Here is a 15,495-nt window from a genome sequence, read left to right on the forward strand (position 1 = left end):
TCCCAGCTAACACTAAAATACTAATCTGTGTTTAATTGATTATAGAGGGATTTAGTGATACAGCTTTCTTCATCAATATCAGAGTTCAACAAGGCAATATTTTTAGAGACTCTGAAAATATACAACCTGCTCTTCACTGATTGTTTGTTTCTTTGGTCTTACATTAAAACTCAGTCTTACAAAAAATAACAGTCCATTCAAACATCTTAAAATAACCCTGAAGGCAATATTATAAAAACACAGCTTTTATTTCCAAAAATGCAAAACTAAATCTCAAGACACAACTACAAACACTGTCATACTTTATAATTGCCCTTTAAAAGTCCATTTCAATTCACAGGAAATTGATTTCCAGATTAAAAAAAAAAAATAAAAATCAGTCAGTACCTAACTCTGGCATTAAGTTCCAAATCCATAACTCGAAGAACATTTTCATTAGTGGATGTATTATATAACACAGCACAAAGTTTACTGCTGTTTCAAATAATTACTTCCCACTTTTTCACTGAAAATAACTAAGTCTACATGGAAAACACTCATTTTTTCTGGTATAATTAAAAGTTTTTGTCACTTTTTCTGCTATTAAATATAGCATCGAGGCTCCTGGCCTTTTGAGTAATCTTCCTACAGTCCACACAATCTAACACACATTTACTGACACATTATTTTTATTAAAAAGAATGGAATGGAATGTCTTAACTCAGATCATAGAAAAGAATGATGGAGGGAGGCTGTAAAAAAGAGATCTAGAGCATTCTCTTGTGAAGTTCAAACTGCATCCTGAGAACATGTTTCAAAAATTAAAGCTTCTCAAAACAAAAATAAGATGTGTGAAGTACACTTGATTCTTTTCTTGATCCCAAGCAAACCCCAGCTACACTGGAAAAAAAAAATTACGCCAAGCAACTCCAAATCCTACTCCAAAAGTTTTGATGAAACCCATTCTGACAAGGTATGGGTTTTCCACCTTTTCACGCTTGAATATGCTGGTGCAGTGAGAGAGCCATCTTATCTGTGACCAAGGACTGTTACCCTCCTTGATCTTTGACAACAACAAGCCTTGGGGGTGACTTAAGAAGCCACATCTTCTCTCAGTGAAATACACTGCGAAGAAAGTAGGGAAGAAACCCAGGCTTAAAAATATCACAGCTTCTCTGAGACCACTCAAGGGTGTAAATCTTCAAGGATCTTGTAATGGTTTTACCCCAGCCAGCAACTAAGCACCACAAAGCTGCTCACTGTAGTCAAGAAAAGAAGGATCCTGTTAGATCCTTCCTAAAGATGAAAGAATCCAACTGTTCTTGGAAAAGAAAAGAAAAATGTCTAATTGAACATAAGGAGAGGATCTACCAACGTAGCTCCCACTTGTTGCTCTTTAGGATCCATTCAGCAGCACCTGTCTCTGGAGAGGGATTGATGGATATGAACAGACTTAGAGGACAGGAGGAATTCCTTATCTTTCTGCAGACCTTGCTGTCCTGCACAGAGAGTTGGCAAGCCCTCTCAAGACATTCATCATGGATGCAAGAGGAAGTCTGCTCGCTTTTTCAGCTATACTGATGAGGCATTCATCACTACGTTTGTTGCTATAGTTGCAGAGATGACTAAATAAAAATAGGATAAAGATCCTTTGGGTAAAACAATACTATTTTTAAACAGCCTTTTTTCAGGAAACGGCAATGCTTCAATAGACTGGACTACTGTTTATAGTCTATTCTGACCACACATAATGAAAAATTCACAAAGTTATGATGAATATGAAAATGCAAGGCTTTTTTCATTACCCTAAGGAAGTGTTACAGGAATCATACTCATCAAGTTCACGGAAGTAATGAAATGGAAAGGGTATTTTGAGGTAAGTAAGAGCAACAATAATTCTTAGTTTATATATTGATCTTTTGAGAATATATTTTTATGAATACTATTCTTTTGAGCAGATACAGATTTGAAATCTATTTTGAACCAATAATTATTTCTCTTAAGTATTTCCCAATATTGTCATAGATAAAATTCCACATCAATACTGGTACTGCTACCTAAAACTCCTTACATTTATCATAGGGCATACAAACAATTCTCAAATATTGACATAAAACTTCTTGCTTATTGAAAACAATGATCAGATTTCAAGCCAAAGAAGCTTTCTGCTTTAAGAGCAGTAAAAAGAACATATTTCACTAGGTAAGACTGATTTAAATGAGGACAAAAATACCCTATAATGTTCATTGTACAAAAAGAAAAATGAGTAACCTAAACTCCAAAATGTAGAAGGCTTCAGAGTCTGTCATGATTGAGACTTAAAACACCTACCTCAAACCAACAAAAAAAAAAAAAATCCAAGGAAAAAACATGAAAGAAGCCATACACCAACCCCAAATATCCCAATAAATTAAAAGTATACAGATATTCATATCTCAAAGATGCTTTTAAGGTGGTGGAAACACATTAGGGTAAAAAATTGTTGACTGAACTAAATCTGAAACACAATCATCTCAAATGCAGATTACAATGTCCCTAAACTTTTACCTGGTATTTTAGATTTATTGATATCTTCAAAAACTGTTTTCTAAAAGCGTGAGATAAGTAATAAAAGCAAAAAACCCCACTTTTCAGAATTATCCCAAGCCGCCAGTCACCCCACAACAATTGCTGAACATTTGGTTAGCAAAGGAACTCACTGGAAGACACAACAAAAATGCTGAGGGAAAACCTACACCTACCACTGTTATACAGCCTCAAGTACCACAACATAAAACAACTGAAATCAAGCTTACCTTTCTGGAAGTGTAGATGTCAAAAAATGGTTTGTTTCGAACACTGAAGGGTTCCTGTGCTTTGTCAATGAGACCACTTTTCATCTTTTCATGTCGTGGGAATATAATCTCCTTCTCTATACATGCAAGTCGAACATTAAAATCACAGTCTCCAACAGGCTGACCCTGCCAAATTACAAAAATCAGCATTAAAATCAAATACCAAATTATTTGAACAATTTAAGTTTTCCTAACAAAATATACAGAAAACTACAGATACATAGAATTATCAAGTTACTAAATTTTTCCCCAAATGTGTGATTTTCAAACATTTTTTCCCGGGTTATAAGAGGTTTAACCAAATCAAAGTTCAAAGAAAGCTAGAAATCTGTAATATGCATTCAAGCATACATGAATTAAACACCCACATACCTTTAAAGTTAAGCAAAATAATTGAAATACTCCCTAATTATAGCTTTTATATGGCAGCTATACTTCTCCACATAGCTTTCCTCTGAAGTAATTTAGATAATTTCGTTCACAATACTTCTAATGACAAAGCAATGAGATTTACACATTTAAGTGAATGCCTTGCTCTAAGTGCAGGATATTTATGCCTTGAAAGAAACATTAATTAATGTTCATTTTTCTGCCATAGAAGAGAGAATAATAGGTGCAGTTGGAAAATGTGCCAATTAACAATGGCTACAAAAACCTGCAAGATATTCGAGGGCTCAGTCACAAAAAGGCAGTAAAACACTTCACTAAGCCTCAGCAGCATATCCTGACCTTTCAAGATCTGAAATAAACCAGCAGCTTTACATTGCTCTTTCTACATTTGGTGCATTGCACCAGATCAGTATGAGCATTCAAAATGCGCATTTGTCAGATTAGTAACAGCTTGTAATGGAGTTCATCATATTTTGAGCATTAGATGGCGAGGAAAACACGCTATGGATATCACTAGAACAAAACAAGCAACTGTCAACTAATGAATTCTAAAGCTCATTTCAATCAGGTGTCACTTTCACAGCAGTGAGACACAAAATTCATAGATTTGCACTGTTACAAGTGTGATTAAGGACAGAAAGTTATTTACATGTGATCATCCCTCATTTTGCCATCCCATTCACAAAGAAAATAATTTTCAAAACCCATTCCTTTCATGGCCTATAGGGAATAAGCTCACAGAGCCTTGGCTTGCAAACCAGAATTCTTCAAAAATTGAAAGTAATGAGCAAAGGAAACTGGGGAGACATGGGATTCAAATCATCAGTGGCAGCAGTAGAGCTGAGCAGAAGAACTGGCTACCAAGTACCTCCTGCACTAAAGGCAACTCAAAGGAAAAAAGCACTGCTCCGATATGCTTCAGAGAGCATCTGAACTGGTCAACTGGAAAGAAGGCAAAAAAAAAAAGGCAAAATGACATTCTGATGAGGCACACAAAGGTAAGAGAGCAAGAAGTATCTGAACAGGTATCTCAATTAGGAGAAAAACAGAGTGCCTATTTAAATGACATGAATTTAATCAGTTCTTTCCAAAATCATATTGGCTTTCACCAAAACCTTTGACATTTCATGTTCCCAAAGCAGCATTAAGCTTGTCTTATATTTGTCTTTGATAGCATTAGAACCTACTAGACCTCTATCATAAGTCCTCAGTTGTTTATGGCAACAGCTTTAAGAATTATGTATTGCTCCCATACCACATGTAACTCACAACCACTTTCTTTCAGGACTCTGCTTCAGTCTACACAAGAGCAGGCAGCCCAGCCACCATCAGTCTGTGGGGAAGCACATCTTGTACAAAGCCTGTGGCAGACACCAGGGGTGAAGTGTCTCCTAATCTCCTAATCTCGTGAAGAAGAAAGCTCAGCTGGCTGTTAATGTTGCCTTCAGTGCTGTCCTCCTTTCAAACATGAAGGTCTTATCAGTAAGGAGCCATTCAAATGAATGGAAAATTAAGAATATGGAAAAATCAAAGGGGCAGGAGAGTGGTTCACTCTTTATTCACTTCTCACAGAATACAGATGCATGATCTACAGATTTTTAAGTGCCACAGACAAAATGTTGGAAAATCAATCAATCAATCAATCAATCAATCAATCTTTCCTTCCTTCTTTCTTCCTTCCTTTTTTTCTCCCCCTATGTATAGCATACTTGAGTATTCATCTATACAGTGACTGAGCTTGCCCTGGTTTGTACATGTAATTAAAACACAGAAAACACATCTCAACCCCTGTAACAACTGATTGAAGAACTGATTGAAGAATTCTTTCCTGGGAAATGTGTATATATATTTTTTATCACTTCAAAGAACCCCCATAATTCTCTAGGCAGATTTCAGCAAGATCTAGTGCACATGCTCTCTTCCCTATAGTATCTTCTCCACTCAACCACATTTTATTAGTAGGTCTGAAAAAGCAAATTAACTAATTAATATTTCATACATTTGAGCTTCCAATAAGCCAATAAGCAGTTAGGTTATTTAGAAAGCTTTTTTACAATGACTCTTTCAAAAAATGGTTTTGTACAGTGATTTATATTTCCATCCATAAACAATTAAATTAAAAGCTGAGGCAACTTCATATGCACCATAAACCAGCTGAATCACTTCCTTAAAATATTCCTTTCACTTTTCTCATCTACTTGGAACTAATTATTTCATGCAGTTCTGCCAATCATATATTTCTATTTTAAAGCTTGTTAAATAGAAGGGTATATTACCACTAGGTTCCATCAAATAAAGGTCAAAGCTAGGTTGACATAAGATCATATGAGAAAGGAAAACACAGACAATGCTGCCAAGCTACTTCTTCATCAGACTAGTAAACTAAGAAGTCAAAGAGTATTTCATTCTTACAAAAGCACAGGACATTAGCAATAAGAAAATAACACATAATTGAATTTAACTCAAGGACATACCGAATAAAAGCAATATTGTAGGACAGTGGCTCTTTCTTTGTTATTAGACATTTCCCATAATTACAAAAAGGTGTTGCAAATCTACTACACATTTATCCCAGACATAGCCAAAATCTTGAAGTGATAAAATTCTTAGCTTTAACAAATAAGTAGGAGGGCAATGTAGGCTGTAATAAATAATTCAGAGACCTTGACAAAACCAGGAAGAGATTATTTAGTGTATAAAGCACACATTTAATAATTGTCAAAAACCAAGACATTGATGCATATATAATCTAAATCCAGGCATTAAGTAATAGCATGGTTTCGGCAATACAGATGTTTCACTAACTTAAGCATTCAGATAATTAAGATCTTATTCCAATATGTAGGTTTTTATTCGTCTGAGAAGGATGAGGGTCACTACTGCTTGACAGCCTAGTTACTGAAGTACATAAAATGATAATTCCTGCTCTAGATGTTTTTAACCTAAAGAAAGTGTGTTAGCAAAGGGTAAAACAAAATTAACAAGTAGCATGTATCTCCTACCTATGCTAGAAAGTTACACTTCCCTCTCACTGTAAATAAAATGTATCCTAAAGCAAAATATCATTTAGACAAGCCTTAACAGAAGAGTCATCTGTTGAATCAACACCTCTTCCTCAAGTAGCTGAGCTTTCTTCACCTGTTGAAACTCTGTGCATTGCACTAAGGTCACAGCATGGAGTGGGTTTGCAAAGTATGGTTTTGATGCTAAAACATCCTCCACACAACTTCAAAAACTAACATGAAATTTCTACTGAACTTTGAAATCCACCCAGGACTCAACATTTCTAAATTTAAACTCCAGTTATTTCAAATTAACTTCTCAACAGAAATCATATATAACAAGTCACATATGAATCACAAAAATAAATGGATTTAAAACCACTGAAAAACAGGGTCTGCAGCTTATTTAATATCCATTGCCTTGAGCAGATGGGGGAAGGCATGCTGAATGGAGATTAGAAAAAAGCAAAGGAAAAAAAAAGAAAATTAAAAAATGTTACCACCAAAAAACCCCACCCACCCAACAAGACCGGTCCCTCTAACAATGCTCCAAATGGGTGCCAGAAGACAGAATCTGGACAAGTGTCAGGCTGTGCTCCTGCCCTCCATCCAGTTCACAGAGACCTCATGTTGAAGTCACAACCTCATGCTACATCAGGTGAGGAATTCAAACCCCAGGTCACTGCATCAGCAAGATGGCAGGAGTGGCTGAGACGGGGATGAGAGGCTAATGTGATTTCTGCTGCACATCCAGCCTCTCCCTCCACAAGGAAAAAGGCATCCCTGAGGATTTACCACCATCACCCGCCACATCTGAGTTTCCCTTCTCCTATGTCTCTAAGGTTACCTCGTGGCCACAGCTCAGCAAATTCCATAGTCCTTACATGGAAAGTCCTTTACCTAGATGGATTGTCGCAGACATTTCTCCACAGAAATCCTTTCTTTCGGATTTCTGTGTCTTTGGGAGGCCAGAGGCTCCAGAAGACAAGGTAAACAATTATTACCAGATGCTGTGGAATGCAACAGGAACGCCTTGATTGGTTCATTTCCTATGTTTATAATTAAGGCCAATCACCAGTGCAAGCTAGGGGACTGAGTCCTTGAACACAACTTTGTTATAGATTCTTTCTATCTATTCTTAGCTAGCCTAGCTGCTCTGCAAACCTCTCTCTATATTCTATTAGTATAGTCATAATGTATTATATATAACATCTTAATAAATCAAGCCTTCTGATCAAGATACAAGATTCACCGTCTCTCTATCACCACCAGCGCCCACTCAGGCGCGGTAATAATGGATGCAGTGAACACACCGCGCTACACAGGCACCAAATTCCATAAACGCACTTCGTCTTTGATTTTGGTATTTACGTGCCTTTTTCCACAATGCAGCTAAAGCAAAAAGAATAATGCCTGGGCCTCTGCACACAGCTGATAACCACCATGGGCCAGGATAAACTGAGAATATTTCTTCTTTTCCTCCATGAGATATGGCTGAAGGGTACCCACCAGCAAAGCATGCTCCATTTGCTTCTCCAGAGCAGGACCTGAGACATGAATAATTCAGCACACACACACAGATATACGTCCATGCACATCTTCACTTACTGAGCCAGAGCACAACATATGTCACAACTGTCTTAGTGATTTTAATGACTTTAATGATTTTGAGAGAAGAATAAAAATAAGCTTAGCCTGATATTCTACCCTGTGTTTAACGTTATTACTGACAATTCAAGGCACCCACAGCTGACATCTGTATTCCCAATGAAAGCCCATTATTAGTTCTCCCAACTTCTGAAGACCATGCAGTCTAATCTTTTTAGTTTTATATTAATGATCTGGCACATATTTCTTCTGATCATGGTTTAATAGATGCTGCTTTTTCTGTACACACAGCTTTATATACAAACAATCCAAAGGTACTGTATGAGTTTCCAAATAAGATTATTACTACATTCAATGCCTAAAAGGCTTTTCTCATTTCCTATGAAGTTTTCTTTTTCAAGCAGAATAAACAGTAAAGTATCAGAGAAAAGAAAAATTTTATAGAAATATGACCCTTAAGTTTTTTATTTCTAAAAGGCAAAAGGCATGACAATCAATAAAATCTAAAAATTCATTTTAAAATTTTGGCAGTTATCTAACTTTAAAATTTTGGGAGGTCTTCTAAATTTTTTCACTCAAATATTCAAAACATGTATGACAAGGGCAAGGAATTCAGCAGTTTCAAAAGATTTCTAAAGTTTATCTTAGCATCAACAAGGTATAGCATGTGAAATACTGTTTCAATTGTAATAATATGACCACTGTGTTGCAGAAACATGATTACAATTTATATATTGCTGTTTCTTACAATGGAATATTGCTCTGATTTACCATAGAACAAAAATAGTTTGAAGAATCAGACCTATTAAAAATATTGCTTTATTTAGAGCAACATATAGACATATATTAAATTACTGGTATTTCCTTAAAAAATAACCACTGAAAATAAATTTTAAAATGTACAAAGGAAAGAAGTTAGTAGCCAAAGGACAACACCAAGGTCTAACAGAATGTACAAATATATCTCCATGGGGTTTTTTTATTAGTAAACATAACTTGAACAAAACAGCAGGACTGTCAAAACTGTGACTAAACAGATATGACCAAAACAGAAAAAGTAGATTGTACTACAACCATTGCTCTGTCCCTTACTCTTCCTGGATTGCTCAAAACTTTAAACAAATTCACAATAAAAACTACAAAACTCTGTAATTGAAACTGGATGATAAATTTGCAGCACCAGTATAAAGGTAACATATACAAAGCAGGATATTTACCTGTTGAAATGACTGAATTATGATTCTCATCACCAATACTGGCAATAAAGAGGCAGAATTATGGAAACAAGCATGTAGCACAGATGAACACCTAAGCCCTCCCTTTTGAAAACAAAGCTCCAGTTAGGCACTGAAAGCTTAGTAGTTGCTATTTTCAGAGAACAGACAACTCAGTCAAATTCATTGATTGCATGTACAGTGACTTCATTTAGAAATCCTTCTGAGCCCTAAAACCCGGAACTCAATAAGGGAATTTTACTCGGACGTAAATTATTAAAACAAAAAGGAATCCTGTTCTGTCTAGACTGGTTGCCTCCCCTCAGGTAATTCGAGTAGATGAACTTCCCACTTCAATTACAGAAGGAAAAGTCATAGTTCTAAAAAACCCTAATTACAGAATAGATATGTCATTATCACCATGGGATATTTACACACAAAAAGACTGCATATGGGAATATAAGTTTTAATAATTTATTTTACACTGAATTTAGGCTATCTTCAAAGTCAAACACAGGATTTTACTGCTTCAGTTTTTTCTAATTATTTTTCCTAGTGCTTGTGTTACATGCAGTATGGAGGTATTCTTACCTTATTTGGACCACCTAGTATGTGTTGCAGTCAATATTTTCTCTTTCTACTTCTACTCTCCTCACACTTTCTTCCTTTCTATCAGCCATTCACAATGACTCTTCATAGGAATAGCTATTGCTGGGTTTTCACACAGCTGTCTTTATGAGAAAGAATTATCACTGCAGTGAATTAAAGAACCGTGGGAAAATTCCTTCATCTTGAAAACATTATTCAAGCCATTTCATACTTGAAAAGATTGTGGCACTAGTGTTTTTAGAATATAAATCACTTCATGGTATTTAAAATAAGACTGTCTAGTACAGTTAGTATGAAGTCTTGTAAAAACTAGAAATGAGGGGGGAAATAGTAGTACAATCAGCACTTATTCACGACGACTTAGAAAAGGAACCACCTACGTTGCCTAAACCATGATAGAACTAAAAATTAAGCTTGTAGCACCTGAAGACTTGCAAATATCTATCATTTCAGTACACAATCTGTCTTTAGGTTTCTAGTTCATGGTGGACATGGTTAACTTATGAGTAAGAAACACTGAAAATGTAATACTCATTTCAAGAGAAAATTATATTCTTCTTCATATTTATTTTAAATAAGAGAAATATTTTTAAAAGGATGAAATTACAGCTTTCACATTCTTTCCTAGACCATAGCGGTCAGTCAGGCTATTCAAACATGTTAGAATCATAGAATGGTGTGGGTTTGAAGGGACATTAGAGAGATCATCCAGTTCAATCCCCTGCCATGGGCTGGGACACTTTTCACTAGATCAGATGGCTCACAGCCTCACCCAGGCTGGCCTTGAACACTTCTAGGGAGGGGGTATCCACAACTTCTCTGGGCAACCTGCTCCAGTGCCTCACGAAGCTCACAGTGAATTTCTTCCTACTATCTCATCTAAACCTGCCCACTTCCAGTTTAAATCCATTCCCCACTGTTCTTTCACTACAGGCTCCTGTGGAAAGTCCCTCCCCAGATCTGTTCTAGGCTCCCTTCAGATACTGGAAGGCTGGAATAATGTCTTCCCTAAGCTTTCTCTTTTCCAGACTGAATAAGCCCAAATTTCTCCCAATTAAGCATGAAAAAGAAAACATTAGTGAGGTCCTGCTTTCAACCTCCTAAAAACAATCCTGAAATATACAGTTATTATATTTGCTACATCCTTCTGATTAACTTTGACTATTTCTTTTTCTTTAGTTCTTTTCCCCTAGAAACAGGAAAAAGATGGGAAGAAACAGGAAGAAAAAAGATGGGAAGAGACAGGGGGAAAAAATGAAATATTGTTGCTAGATTAATTGTAAAAAAGGAGTAATTAAAACTAAGTTAGGGAAATAAGACATTACAACATTGGAACACTCACTGCTTCCATGTGACATTTCCCCAATACCCTATTTTGCCTACAGATTTTTTTGTTTTGAAATATGTCTGAAAAGAAAAGCCCAGTTTGAGACTTCATTGCCAGTACTGAGAAAACTGACATGATAATACAACTGGAAAACTTTCCCCACTGTAAAGTATTTCACACCATCCACTTCAGCTGTGATTACTGCCACATTTTTGAGAGATCTGAATACTTGCTTGAGACAGAAGCTGGATTTAAGTCCACTTGGCAGTACCTGTGGGAATGACCATCATAAACTGTGAGCTGGAGAAGGACACAGTTTTTCTATTTAATCATAAGTTTCTGTAGTGTAAGAAGAAAAAAAGAAGGTAAAAAGTGAGGGGTTTTAAAGGTTTGAATCATGAGAAGCAGAAAATTGTTTAACAAAGATACTGAGAAAAGCTCTTTAAGGAAACCTCCTAAGAACAAAAAAATTGGTTTTGGACTTCATTCTCCAAATTGTATTTCAGGTTTAAACTATCTCAGTTATTTTCATTTACAACCCAACTTAAACTTTCAGGTGTGACTTTGTATTTTTTTTATAGCAAGTTTCACGGTTTGCTGAAAAAGTACCACATCAGAGTAAGCAAGTAAGAGTACAGACAACAAAGACACAAACAACTGAAAAATATAAAGGATTTAGTATCATGGTAACTTCTAAAGCTACTCTTGGAGAACTACTTGTCTTATTTCCCTCTCCCAGGAGCAACACTGCCTCTCTTCCCCTGACAATTAGTGATAATGTGCCATTCAAAAAGTTTCTGGAGAGATGTGCTTCATGTTGAGGTATAAGAGCACTTATATTCTGAGAATAAAACAGGCGTGATAGAATTTAATTAACTCACTTTTACTTATATAATACTTTATTAAGCCTTATTTTGGAAAATATGGAAAACAAACCACCTTCACTGTGATCCATAGTGCCCCCTGGGTTGGGAAAAGGAAGATAAAAGTAATAGATGTAAGGGAAAGAAATAAATAAGAAAGAAATAAATGGTTATTGTGGAGTTTTTTTCACACAACCTAACCAACAAGTAAAACAGTCAAGCTTCAAGCTAATTACAACACTAGAGAATGCTCCCCAACAATAATAGCTTGTTAGATAAAAAAATAAGAGCATGATAACAGCAAATACATCCTGGTCAGTATGTACTAATGATCACTCTTCAACAACAATCTAAATTTGGCATGCATCATAGCAAAGGACATTTTTTTAAAGGAATAAACAGAAGGGTTACTTTTCAGTTGCTGTGCACTTTACTGAAATACAAGGAGTAACAGTGAAGCAAACACAAGGTAGCTGTCTGAAAGTTTACCAAAGAAATAAGATTTTCAAATTCTGGTGTTCAGATGTACAAGTCAGGATTTTAATTATAGATAAAAGGTGATCAACAGGGAAGGGGAATGAGGCAAGAAAGACTTTAAAATAACAACTAGCTATGATACATCAATCCTACTTCACAGACCCAAAAGCTTCTGCAGCATCACTCCCTTACTGTGTTGATTCTCTTCCCTATAAGACACCATTTGTTGCTCTTCTTATACTGTAAAAATGCTGCCCTTTTGTAATTTCAGAATACTCAAATCCATTATCTGACCAGGCTGCCCTTGCTCTCAATAAACAGCACCATAAAAACTGGAGGAGGAAGAAAAAGCAAACTTAATGCACCTCTCCCAGACTGAACAGCAGAAAGCAAAGCAAGTCAGAACTGAGTGGATGGTTTGTATTTCATTTACCTGATAGCCCTGAGCCATGAAGGAATGAGGTGATACATATTGAGAACATAACGCACAGCACGAGCACCAGTACAGGCATTTGGGTGTTTGCTAGGTAAGTCTTCACAAGAAATAATCTAAAGGGTGCAAGAGCAAGAATACCCATAGCACACTTACTGCTCAGAGTTCTATTAGTACTATTAGAAACAAAAGCATTTTAAATGTTTAAATGTTTTAAAATGTAAATGTTAAAGTAATTTCAGGTGATACCATTTGAAAAGAATTCAGAATCAAAATTAAGGGCAGGTGATTGGCAGGCAGGTGCACTTGTCACAGAAGAGATGCAATTAAACACTTGCATCTCTGAATTGTGCCCTCAAAACTTTCACACTATAAGTTTAAGATAAGGTTAATAGACTAATAAGTGAGACACAGCATGGACTGTCAGCCTTACATTGCTTTAAAATGAGGTTTGTAACAGAAAAGTCAGACATGGTAATGTTTTACAGGGATTTAAAACAAACACTTTTCATGCATTAATTCAATGAGTACATTGGCTGTGGGCAGGATTTATGACCAGGATTTCTGTTTACCATGACAAATTTTATCAATAGCAACAGCATTGCTACACATAATGACACCCAAAGAAATCTTGATCTTGACTTAATTCAATGCACAAAGTATTAGCAAATTTAATCAAAATTCTATCTCCTTTCTAAGCATTCAAATAATTATTCTTTTTCAAGCATTCAGTCTATTCTTACCATTGCAATCTGGTCTCACAAAAACTTGGCTAGAGTTTAAAAATTTAAAGGCCAGGGTTAGAAAGGAAAAGGAAAGTTGTACTCATTTTCAGCATCTTTGCTAAGAATGCATTAATTAGATCCTACATCGTGCCAGTGTTACTGTTCGTTACTTAACTAAGGAAAAAATAGTTGCTGAAGTTTAGTGTCCATACATTTACAAGTAACTACTGAATATTATCTAAGAAAAAGCTTCTCAAAACAAGGCTTTTCAGGAAGAGCTGTCTCCAAGATAACAGGAGAATGAAGCCACATTTTTCATGGACTGTTTCAGATGAAAAGGGATTTGGATTTGCTTGCATTTGCTTCTGGGGCTATTAATTATTCTACTGTTAGCTTCCTCTGTTCTATTAGAATTATCCACCAAATTTGAAATTGTAGCTATACAGCTACAGTTACTATAATGATGGACTCAACCACACACAGACACAAATCAGGAAGCTGAAAAGCAACCAGGGATTTAGCTCTGTACTCATTAAGACTAAACACTATAAGGAGTCTATTACTTTATGTTCAGAGGAATATGAAAAATCCAGATTTCTTATGTGTGGAGCTCATAAAGGTCGAAAGGCACGCTTATTTCACTAGGATACAGCTTTCTTTCCATGAATTTGACTTTAGCAGGTGAGATGAAAGCAGTGAGACAGCAATGTCATATTCTGAGGTGCTATTAACAACAATCAACGCCATGCTTCAGACTGAAGAAAATTACAATAATAAATCTTTTTAAATCTGAAGAATCATTTTTCTTGACACAAACATCTCTTGCAACAAAATGGGATGTTATAAGCTTTTAGAAACTAGATGTCACAGAAACAGTAACTCAAAGAAATAGTCAGTGTTCTATCAGCATCCTTGAAGACAGACTTTTGCAGCAGCTATACATGATAAGCATCAGAATTCAATACAAAATTTGTCATGGAAAGAGACAACAAAACCAACTGACATGTTTTGCTCAAGAGCTCAAGTATAGGTTTCTCCCAACCACTGAAACGAAATTTTTATGTTTTATGACTTTCCTGTAGAGACATCCATTGCCAAATATACACTATGTTATGTCAGTCTATTCTCTTAGTTCCTTTTGCTTCTTTCTAGAATGCTGCTAGAGTTTATTCCTGACACACTACAGCAAAATCAAAAAGCAAGTCACAATAAGCCTCACCAGTGACAACATGGATTAAAATCTGTAACAGGTAGGTGCTTATCCACTCACATTCTCTGCATTATGAATGCAACTTTTCAGAAGAAATATTCTGACAAAGCCAGAAAACTCTGAAATGCTTAGCTAGCAAAATAGGTCAAGCACTTGAGAATAAGCTCAGCTAAAAATATCTTAGTTCACGAGACCTGACTAAAAGATGAGGTTTGCCTGAGTAAAGGTGTTTATCAATGGGGTTTGAATGTGCATTTCCCCAGCTGCAAAGCTGCATCCAGAGCAGAGAAAGCTGAGTCCTGTTGAGGGTGAGACAGGGGACATGCTGAAAATCTTGTAACTCATGATGAACAGCAATACAGTAACTCCATCATTCACCTTCAAGACTCAACTGCTTTCCAGATCAAAACAAACTGCCAAATTCCAGAGCCATTTCTGTTTTGTGGAATTTTTTGAGTTTGGGGGTTGTTTGTTTGGACGGTGGGGAGGAATGTTCTGGTTTTGAACAGGACTGGTACCTTGTGTAATTATTTTATTTGAAGATCTGCTAAAAAAATGAACAAAAACCTAACTTACACAACTTAAATAGGAACTTACCCTTTCTTGCCATTTACAAGTTATATTACATTTACCTCTCTTGGTGATAAAATTCTGTTGATCATTTCTTGCCAAGCCAAACATCCTTGGGTGCCCATTTTTATAATTAAGCTTCTAAAATTAACCTAAAAACAGCTGTGCTTTTTAATCTTTATAGTAGGCCACTGTTAATTACTTCTTGCAGCTAAAGCCCTGCTTGTATTCATACTGATAACATTATCTTAATT

The 15,495-nt window shown here is 35.9% G+C and overlaps 1 protein-coding gene across 1 annotated transcript in view; it reads right to left on the reverse strand.

The window, feature by feature from the left end:
* Positions 1 to 15,495, reverse strand: part of RNGTT (RNA guanylyltransferase and 5'-phosphatase) — a 169,364-nt gene that overhangs the window by 104,510 nt on the left and 49,359 nt on the right. The window contains exon 11 of the mRNA XM_063150641.1: positions 2,775 to 2,939. Within this exon, the coding sequence (XP_063006711.1) occupies positions 2,775 to 2,939 (165 nt within the window). The remainder of the gene's footprint in view (positions 1 to 2,774; positions 2,940 to 15,495) is intronic.

The sequence above is a fragment of the Melospiza melodia genome, chromosome 3, assembly GCF_035770615.1.
Source record: "Melospiza melodia melodia isolate bMelMel2 chromosome 3, bMelMel2.pri, whole genome shotgun sequence".
Classification (NCBI taxonomy): domain Eukaryota; kingdom Metazoa; phylum Chordata; class Aves; order Passeriformes; family Passerellidae; genus Melospiza; species Melospiza melodia.